Below are 10,499 nucleotides of genomic sequence, written 5' to 3'. Positions count from 1 at the left end.
GTACTGTATGTTTGGAAGTTTTCTCCCAAACAAACACAACAATGCCGACGAAACGTTTTGCACCCTCAAATGCACCTTTTGTTTTCATTCCATAATACTGGACTTGTGTTTCTACGAAGGTTTGAACTCTAACAGTGTTTAAACAAAAGAGAAAAGTGTGAAAATGTTCATGCCTGTCTGAGAAAAGTGTATAAAGCATGTAGTGAGTGGTTTTACAGTCTTAACATCTGTAATAATTGTAAAAAATAAATTTGGCTATGGATTTCACCTACCGCGGGTTATTTTTAGAACGTAACACCAGCGATAAACGAGGGGCTGCTGTATTATTAATAGTAGAGTCTGGGACATCTAATTGATTAATATCAACATTGATTATTATTCACTATTATTTTTGTTCAAGGAGAACCAAAAATATAAAACTCTTTCAGCTTGTTTGTTGCCAAAAATGGCCACTTTTTGTGTATGTTCACAAAATGCTATAAAATGTAGATTTCTTAAAACATTTATCTACTTTTACCGACGTGACTCTTTAAAATAGCACCAGTCCTTTTCATCAAAATCAAAATTGTATCTAAATTTTTTACTCTTTATAGCCAGTTAGGTTATATATTACCATTAACTTTTCAGATAAAACGGTGATAAAGTCCTAATGTTTTCATGAAACTTCCTTTTTTTCCCCATCTGAGCATCGGGGAAAAGGCTGTCTTGCAATTGTTGAGGTCACTAGTGTGTGCCCCATTTCTTCCAGGATCACTCTCGTTATAGGTTTTAGTGGACTCCTAGTACTGCGAAGTGGTTTCATGGTACAAAGGGATTGCATTCCAAGATCTGTGATTCTGTAGAAATGAGCAGTGATGCCCTTCCTACCATCTTTCCAGAAAAATAAGTGATCTGGAAGCTGTTAGGCTGACTTACAGCAGCAGCACTTTCTGCACCTGCATAAACTCCAGGACACATTTACTAACGATGTTTGTTGCTGTATGTGCTGCAGCTTTGAATTTTTTAATAATATATATTTTGTTAATATTTTGGCTATGGTGTCTTGTTATGAAATGTAAAAGAGTAAAAGTGTTGTTAGCAGGTGCTTCAAAGCTAAGTTTGACTGGGAAACTCAAAGCTCAATAAATAGTCTGTATCAACAGAAATTCACTGCAGCCTATGTAATATTTCATGCGTCATAATTTATTCTACTCTATCTTGCAAATAGATATTTGTGTGGCAATGTCATGCACAACACACACAACTATTAGATCCTTAAGATCAAACCCGTGTCATTCCACTGCAGTGCAGTAGTCAAAAAAAAGAATAAGTGAAGTGTCCACAAATGGCCAGGATAGAGCCCAGAGTGTTAATTTTTAAAATGTATGAAAATATTATTGTTTACAATTATTTACTGTTAATATCAACAATAAGCTTTTTATTTTGAAATTACAAGTTTAAAAAAAATGCTTTTACATTTAATGCTGTTACACTGTAATCCTTTATTATAAGTATGGACACAGAATCAAGTGAACAACATTTTGAAATAAGTTTAATAGGAATTTTGTACTACGCAAAAACAACAACAACAACAACATATTAAACAAACAAACAAACAAACACAGCCAGTGCCTTCATTTGTCCATCACATGTCAAACATAGCACTGACCCTTAGCCCCTGCTCATCAGCACATGCATTCAAAAAGAGCTCCATGTCCTCTGCAAACTGAAAAACAAAGAGGAACAAGTCCCTTGCTCCAGTGTCTTCTTCCTCTGACATGTCTCTTAAGACCCTCTGCTGGTCTCCTTGATTTAAGGACACATATTTGGGCATTGTTACGTGTCCACGGAAAAGTGCCTTATTTTGGACAACCCACTGCACAGCAGGACGCAGATCTGCAACAACTGCTGGCTCCTGTGTCAGGCAAATGGGGATAAAAACATAGTTATTTCTCTGCTGCAGAACAGTTTTTTAACAGTTATTCAAATGTCACTAAACATGTAATTACACTACTGTTTAAAGTGATTACTGACCTGACTGACTTCCTGTAACTTGCGCTTTTTCACTCTGAAAATGGGCACGTGTTGTCCTTCAAGCACAGCTTTGGCTTCCTCTCTCCAGTGTGCAAATAGCTTGCCAGAGCTTAACAGAAAATGTTGATATTGTTAAGGTGTGTAAACTTTGACACAACATAGAACAGAAGTCAAAGTATAAATACCTCCTGAGATCAAAGTTCTCCATCAACAGCAAGCACCACCATTTACGCAAGTAGGGCATGTCTGACTGTAAAATATTAATATGAAACATATTTAACAACTTTCAAAAGATTCAAGACTCCATTGCTGTGAAAGTAAATAGAATACTTACTATAGTATAGTCAAATGAAGCATCCAGTGCCACGTACAGAGCAGACTATTTGTAAGAAAAAATAAAAATGTCATTTTTCTTTAGAAGCTTAAATTAGCTTCTGTATGAATCTCAAGAAGAGAAGAGACAAATTACCATCAGCATGAAGATCCCACAGTCAACTCCATAGTCTTGGCTTGGAAAACCCTGTATTACATTGAAAATAAAGGCTCTTTAATAAAATCCCTTAAAAGAAGACTAGTGTAATTCATATTATTCACCATACACTTAAACTAGCACATACCTTCAAGTCACAGCTCTTTTTTTCTGACCACTGCCCGGGAATGATCTTCACTGCAAGATTCCTTTTTTTTTTAAAAAAAACAGTTACATTCACAAGTTAACAGATGATGATCATGATGGGTGTGAAATGTTTATTGCTAATAGCACCAACTGTAACTACAGGCCTTAGGAACACGACCTCAAAAAAACAGCATAACAAAATGAAAAAGTACAGTCACATGCTCACAGTTGGTCAAAATAAAGCATTTACAGCTTTAAGTTAATGTTGGCATATTTTATAAAATAATTTTTAATGGTGTTTTATGTTAAAATAGAACACTGGAAGACCCAATTTATGTCTGAAACTCATCTACAGACAGTATCACTGACTTGATCATAATTTGAAGATGAGAATAAAATGTTGAAGCATCATGCTGATATATCCATCCATCCATCCATCCATCCATTCGCTTCCGCTTATCCTTTTCAGGGTCACGGGGGGCGCTGGAGCCTATCCCAGCTGTCATAGGGCGACAGACTGGACAGGTCGCCAGTCTGTCGCAGGGCTAACACACAGGGACAGACAACCATTCACACTCACATTCACTCCCACATTCACACCTAGTGGCAATTTGGATTATCCAATTAACCTATCCCCACAAGCTGCATGTCTTTAGACGGTGGGAGGAAGCCGGAGTACCCGGAGGGAACTCACGCAAACATGGGGAGAACATGCAAACTCCACACAGAAACTTGCTGATATAGTTTATAGAAAAAGCATGTGAGTGTACTGTATGTGTGAACACTCAAGATCAGCAGAACATGATCTGGGATGCACTTAACCTGGAACACTGAACAGGTTCCTGAAAACTCCGGAACAAACCAAAAATGCTTATAAAAATGTGACCTCAAAAGTGAAACATATTGTTGGCCACCAAATCCTGCCTTGGTGTATAATGGGTCAAGAAAGAGGATTTCTCTTTTAGGTGGCTTCAGTACCTAAAAGACAGTTAGCCATGACTTCAAACCTGAAAACAATGTCATTGCAAGCGATCACAGTCAAAGACTTTTGAAACTGCGTCATAAAAGCTTGAATACATCTCAGACACATAGCAAAATTCTAACAGTTTGTACGTGTCAAAAAACAAGACTTACACACAACTGGAAATGACCAGGTGTCCAGAGAGGGAGAACTATGATGTCCATCCTCTGAGCATCAGTCTGAAACAGAATTGTATTTTTAAGTATCCTGTATATGAACTCGCACCAAAGTTATAAAAAAAATCATTTGGATTACTTGCTTGTTTCTTTAAAGGACGGTACACTTACAGGAAAGGACCGCAATGGATCACAGCCATAGGGTGCAAGCCAAGTCCGGGTGACATACAGATTTTCGATGTAAATGCTTATCCCCTAGAATGTAAAAAAAAAAACAAAAAAACATTTAAAACAACAGCTCTTTAAATTAAAGCTTGACAATCATCATATACAACATACAGTACCTTTGACTGAACAATTTTAGTGATAAGCTCAAAACAGCCATTTCCAATCTGAAACAGAAAAAAATCATGATAACAATGAATGTACACTTTATTTTTTCATATTCGTAGAAAAAAAATACTTACAGTCGATTCCATTTCTTTGTTTAAACCCAGTGTCCAAAAATCTGACCGCGTGAGGCATCCAGAAGACGTTTCAACAATCAGCTCATCTTTGGGTCTGCTGATGTCCAGAACATAGTTGAGCTAAAAAAAAAAAAACAGATAGGTGTCATAGACTGTGGATGACAAAATCAGATAAGCACTAAAAGTTGCACTTTGCGACATCTGAAAACTTTAACATACAAGCTGTTGTTGGCCAGGGTGCGGTACAAAACACCATGATGAACGGCTGGCCAAAATGTTCTCAGGCTTTGTCAGAGCTTCGCACGGTGGTCCACACGGGTCAGGAAAAGTTGCATCTGTTGACCTTCGATTGGCTTTCTTGTTGTCAACTCTTTTCTGAGGTTCTATAGGGATTTTAACAGGTTTCAGACAAAACACTACATAGAATGCATATTAAATGCAAGAAAAATAAGCACTATCTATAGAAGGAAATTCATTTTAAACAGCATGTAACAAATTCTTTTATGAGCCATCAACTACAACAAGATAATGAATGCAAGATTATTATTTCACGTACATATGTCAATCACTATTCAAAATAAGAAATTTTACCAGTGTCACCAGACGTTGAAGGTGCTGGGTTCAACACCGTTTCTGTGATTTCTCTGGGTTTATTGCACACCTGTGGGGCTAGGTACACAAAGAAAAGAATATACACACACAGATAGGAACAAATATAACATGTAAACAATGGTAGCGTTCTGGTCATGACACAATGCATGTACTTACCTACGACAGCTTGACCCAGTGCCGACAATGAGATATTGATCTTTCCAAGTCGACCATGTCTTAGCTGCCTCTCCAGAAGTTTCTTGTTGGTGACAGTGTTATAATGATGATTTATATTTCTCATCAGAAACACATGTGTGGATGGACTCATATTACTTAAAAAGTAATTGCTTTTCCTCATGTTTGCAAAGAACTGTTCAACAACTTGACTGTTCAGCCAGCCTTTCAGCTCCGGGACAAGTTGAATTCTGCGTAATATGTCCTTGGGATCTTTTGTATTTCCCTCATGAAATCTGTCATACAGGACATAATGGTCAGATGATCCAGTGACAGGATGAGGATTTTCATTTACACTATCCATCCTTTCATGTAGCCATGGAAGATTCACTTTCAGGCTTCCATCCTGTGCAGCCTTGACATTTTCCTCAGTGGGCTCAGCAAGTCGACCTTCATGTGGATGAAATGGCAGTTTATCAGGAACCCGCAAATTGGTGTGTGCTGCCAAACCCCTCGCAAAATCGTAAACACAGACGTTTGGCATGTGCTTCCAGGACAGGAGAAGGTCAGCAAAATCCCGGGGACTTTCAGCACGAAGATTAAATTTAACACTGTATACAATGCCATGTGGACATAGTATTACAGACCATCCTCCTGCAAGCAAAGATTTAAAAAGTTGTTTGTAATTGTAATTACATTTTTTAATGCTACTTCTAATAATCGCTAAGTGATGCTTACCAGAGGCACCCCATATGCTTTGAAAGACCTTATCATATGTCTGCCTGCTCTTCATCTTCTCCCTCAGTCTGGTGATGAGATCAAAGCGGGAGCCTTTGGAGTCGATGTTGCATGCTTTACACAATTTTCTTACCACTCCAACCTGACAGCAATTAGGGAAAACTGTAAATGGAACAACCCCAGAACTTTATGTCATATTCTGAAAACTTCAAAGCAATGTTACCTTTTGTTTGGCAAGTTCATCCAACAGACGGTCTTCTGTGACACTGCTAAGCTTTGCTTCATGTGAAGAGCTTGTTCCTACTTTTTTAAACTCTGTGTTAAGCACAATGTCACTTGTTCGAGTTTCACTCCCGATCCATGGTGCCCAGTGCGTGTAACTTGGTGGAACGGAAAATGGATTCTTCACACCGCCTACAGAAAATGGCATGTTTTTAATTACAATCTAAATTACTTTAAAACACTGAATGACTTTCAAAAAGTTTTTGCCATCACTCACTTGGAAAAAAACCACGGCTTATCATTTCCAGGTGAATAGAGTTCCAAAAACCTTCAATGTCATGTTCACCATTGAAGTCTTCCGGGGCTTTGAGGTCACTCACTATAATAAATTGACTCATGAAAACATGCACATAATGTACACAATGAAATATATACACAAATGTACATTAAACTTACCTGCTAACTTGAACACCCCTTTTCTGTGTAAGTCCATAACTACCACAGGGGGGTGAAACCCACAGTTTATGCAGGAGTACATGTATTCTGCGTCAGTCAAAGCCTCAAAATGGCAATAAGCATGAAAAATGGTATCCCGAGAAGGAAACTTCACTCTTCTTAAGCCCTCCAATGAGTCAATGACCCTTGAAGCAGATACATGGTTCTGTAATATGACAAAAGGGTGAAGAAGACTATGATTACACAGATATTTAAATTTGGTCACCAAAATATCATAATGACACAAACACATTTTTAAAGCAATCTTCAGATGAGTATATTTTATTTTTGTGATCCTCACCTGCAGATTTTCTCTCAAAAAAAGGCAAAGTTCAAGAGACAAAACAACATGGTTGTCAAAGTTGTGAAGCCCATCTGTCCACTCCTGGTACCTGTAGACCATGTGGCACCGAGGACACGATCTATGGTGTGTTGAAACATCTGTTAAAGACAAATCACATTAATGTCAAAACATTAGTATAGGAACAATTATAACTAATTATTTCACACTGATGTTTAATCTTATTCATTAAAACTTACTCTCAATCACTCCCATCATGCTGACAATCCTCGCTTTATTGGTAACTAGAACAGCCTCATCAAGTTTTGGGTGCTCTGGGCACACCTGGCACAACGTTTCACATGGAAAGAGCTGTTTCTGATGATCCATTTTCTGTGAGATGACATTTTCTGGAAGAGATCCAGGTATTTTTTTCTCTTTAAAAATATAGCGTATACTCCTTTCGACGGCAGCATTGTCCTCAAAGGAAGAACTCTCCTGAGTCATCTGTGATGGGGTGCCTGATGATAGTGGTACAGTTGATTTGAAGATGTCTCTCTGTGTCTGGAAGAGATGCCATTTAGCTATGTTTTTATGAGGACATGATATTCGAGGCTTTGCACAAGCACAATGCCAGGTGTTCCTCAGAGCATTGTAAGTCACAAATATTCTGCCAAGACGGCAGAAACTGTGTATTTCCGGCTCAAATACAGACAAACAGATCTGTGTTGAGGATCCACCAAAATCCACCCTCACACAAAGTGGAGCATGTGCCATCTGGGCAGCTTTCTGTCTCTTTATGCATGTAGCAGCTTTGGCCTCTCCAAAAAATTTAAGGTCCACCATTTCCATCACGATGTGCTCTTGAAGAAAAACCTCCTTTACAGTTTCTCGGCAGTAATCTAGTGAGCGAAGGTGCTCACATAAACTGAAGCCTAGTCCGCTCCGCTGGGCCAGCAACTGGTATTGCTGACATTCCTCCAGCTCACATCTGATATTGTGAGACACCCCCCATGTTTTCCTCTGAACGTGAACTGGCACAGAAAACCCATGGCCAGTTCTCTGCACAGCAAATAACCCTGTAGTTTCATCTACACAAACACACTGCAGATGACTGGCCAGGCAAACATCTATTGATTGGTTGGAGTGCTTCCTCATCATGTGAGCCTTGTAGTTTTTGGTACGAAGAGTAAGGCCACAGTGAGGGCATGTCAAATTCATGGACTTTCCATCAGCTGCAGTTTTATTGAACGCAGAGGGTAGAGCATATGAATGTTCTAACAAAGAGTCAGAAAATGGTTCCGATCCCAAAGACAAAACCTTGGGGGGGAGACGGGGCTCCTCGAAGAGTACTGCCGGAGGAATACGGGGCTCCTCGGAGAGTTCAGCGGGGAGCAGTCCTGATAGTGGTGGCTGACTTGGTATTGAAGAATGCTGACAAGACAATAAATGCCTTGCCATATCCCCACGCCGTATGATTGTAAGATTACAGACAGGGCAGTGAAAGTGTCCTGTTGTCCTACAAGGCAGCCTGCACCGGCATATCATTTTATCTGTAAGAGAAAAAAACAAACAAACAAACAGATGTAATTTAAATGTAGTTGTATAGAATGCAATCAATTTGTCTAACAATCAGATTGTACATGTTAACAAAAACATCCAAGCCAACCTCAATAATGAAAGTTAAATGGTATGGATCACAAATGTTATGTCAAGAAAAGTGGTGAAAAGTAAATAAAAATATATTTTATAAAAACACTATTTTTGTTGCAGATGAATGCACTGAACTGTACAATATCAACAGCAACTTTTAAGTCAACAAAGATACTGCAGAAGTGCTTAAAAAAGTGCATATTTATAACTATAAAGTATATTTAATACAAACATACCTTTGAAAGGCAAAGCATTTTTTATATGCACACTGAGATGCTCCTCAATCTTTGCCCTGACAGCAGGGCTGAAAGTGGGGCACAGAGGGCAGTGAAAAAGTCCTCTGCAACACGTGTTGCATTCCTGCAATTCCGGCTTCAAGCCCGAATTCCAGATTGATAAGTGCATCTAAAACAGAGAGAGAAACAGATAAACACCATATACACATTTAAGTTAAGGTTTTAGCAGAAATAACAATTTACAGTTGGCATGTAATAGATTTGGGAAGAAAATCCTTGAAAAAAACCCCACAAATATATTACAAGACACTTTAACTTGTGAGACATGTTTCTATTGACATGTAACAGTCAATTGAACAGGGGCTAACTAAAATCTGGCCAATAAAAAAGCTGTACAGAAAAGAATGACAAATAGAAGTATTGATAAATATATAAATCTGTTTGTAACGAAATTTACAGTGTTGACGCTAACCAAAGGTGTCACAAGTACACACGTTCCTTACTACAGTTTAGATACCTCTGTTTAAAAAGCACTGACTCAACTTTTTAGTTAAGTCGAAGTAAGAAGTACAGGGTCTAAAATATAATTTATGTACAAAATTTTGAAGTAATCTTGCGTCCAAAGCACGCGTGCAGGGGGCTGATTTACAAATGTACGCATTACAAAGTACAGATACGCGTGCTAAAATGTGAGAAGTAGAAGTATAAAGAAGTATACAGTAGGCACAAAAAAGTACAGCAGTAAAGTAAAGATACCAGAAAATTCTACTTAAGTACAGTATTGAAGTATTCATTATTTCGCATCTCTGACGCCAACAATAAATCATACTCTAATGCAAAATGTGGTTTTTGCTTCTTCTCGCCCACAGAAGAAGTTAATCCAGCTCTCTTACTGAAACCAGGCCCAGGAAAAAGCATATCTGTGCGTTTCTCTGCCATGGAGCACGATGAAAAAACATTAAAATAAGGAGGAATGTTGTTGTAACGCAAAAAAAGTGGCAACATGATCATTGTAAGAAAACTAGACGATTCCTAGAATTATGAAATCACTAACGGCAAACTTATTTAAGAAAGACTTAACCAACCTTTGCGATCAACTTGCAAAACTTCCACGGTTTCCATGCGTGTTTACGGCTACTGTGGAGGTCACGTGTTTCCGGCTACTGTGTAGGTCACGTGTTTCCGGTTAGTGTGGAGGTCACGTGTATCCGGTTACTGTGGAGCTCCACAGTGGCTGCAGCCAGACCCTTCTCGTACTCTGTGCAGGCAAAGGTAGCTTAGCCAGCGTTAGCTCTCTCCCAGCTGATTGTCCGGAGCAGGTGGGAAAACAAGATGGCTGGGTCAGGAGGAAGTCTAAACCAGAAGTCCCTGGAACAGCACTGACACGTTCACGTCTCGTCTCTTCAGCAGCTTAAAACCAAGTTCTTCCTTCCCACTTTGCCAAGTGCTGCTTATAGTAGGTCTTACCTTACAATAAGCACCTTAAAACAGAACCTTAATACATTTTATATAAATAAATTTTAATGAAACTAAATTTAATAAACCATAAAATACTTTTTTTTTATTTTAAGGGGTGAACTTTTAGACTATTTTTCTTGCAGGTTTTATCTTTAGTTTACACATTTGTGCTTTGTGTAGGGTGTGGAGCAGGATCCACATGCATGCACAGTCAGGGTGAGGCTGTTGTGGAAAATGACTAAACTGCATAGCAACAGGGAGTTTCCTTTTGCAGGAAGAAGACATGTGATTGGAGCAGAGATGAAACATTTGCAAGACACCAGACTGATCACCAAAGGGAGAGCCAAGTCTAAACTGCGGCTCCTCCTCAACTTTTTAACCAATCACATTCATGTATTGTTTTTATTGTATTAAAAAAC

The 10,499-nt window shown here is 38.7% G+C and overlaps 1 protein-coding gene across 2 annotated transcripts; it reads right to left on the bottom strand.

The window, feature by feature from the left end:
- Positions 1–1,514: 1,514 nt before the first annotated feature.
- On the bottom strand, positions 1,515–9,859 carry LOC146711950 (uncharacterized). 2 transcript variants are annotated; one of them, XM_085455005.1, is made up of 22 exons: positions 9,708–9,854; positions 8,623–8,791; positions 6,994–8,286; positions 6,755–6,894; positions 6,415–6,619; positions 6,236–6,337; positions 5,960–6,150; positions 5,737–5,878; positions 5,002–5,652; positions 4,825–4,902; positions 4,453–4,616; positions 4,234–4,353; positions 4,111–4,158; positions 3,938–4,021; positions 3,764–3,829; positions 3,516–3,607; positions 2,631–2,691; positions 2,483–2,533; positions 2,348–2,392; positions 2,199–2,263; positions 2,014–2,122; positions 1,515–1,894 (listed from the first exon to the last, which is right to left on the bottom strand). In XM_085455005.1, exons 2-22 carry the CDS (start codon positions 8,789–8,791, stop codon positions 1,625–1,627), a joined length of 4,146 nt encoding a protein of 1,381 aa, XP_085311131.1. In that variant the 5' UTR covers positions 9,708–9,854; the 3' UTR covers positions 1,515–1,624. The 2 variants fall into 2 exon arrangements, with proteins under 2 accessions (XP_085311131.1, XP_085311132.1); XM_085455006.1 differs by lacking the exons at positions 1,515–1,894; positions 2,014–2,122; positions 2,199–2,263; ... (1 more) ...; positions 2,483–2,533; positions 3,516–3,607 and having other exon boundaries at positions 9,708–9,859.
- Between the last annotated feature and the right edge of the window lie 640 nt (positions 9,860–10,499).

This window comes from Copadichromis virginalis, linkage group LG4, assembly GCF_057382275.1.
Source record: "Copadichromis virginalis isolate Kocher_CV1m ecotype Utaka linkage group LG4, C_Virginalis_male_GT1.1, whole genome shotgun sequence".
NCBI lineage: Eukaryota > Metazoa > Chordata > Actinopteri > Cichliformes > Cichlidae > Copadichromis > Copadichromis virginalis.
This window is presented reverse-complemented; position numbering and strand designations above follow the sequence as displayed.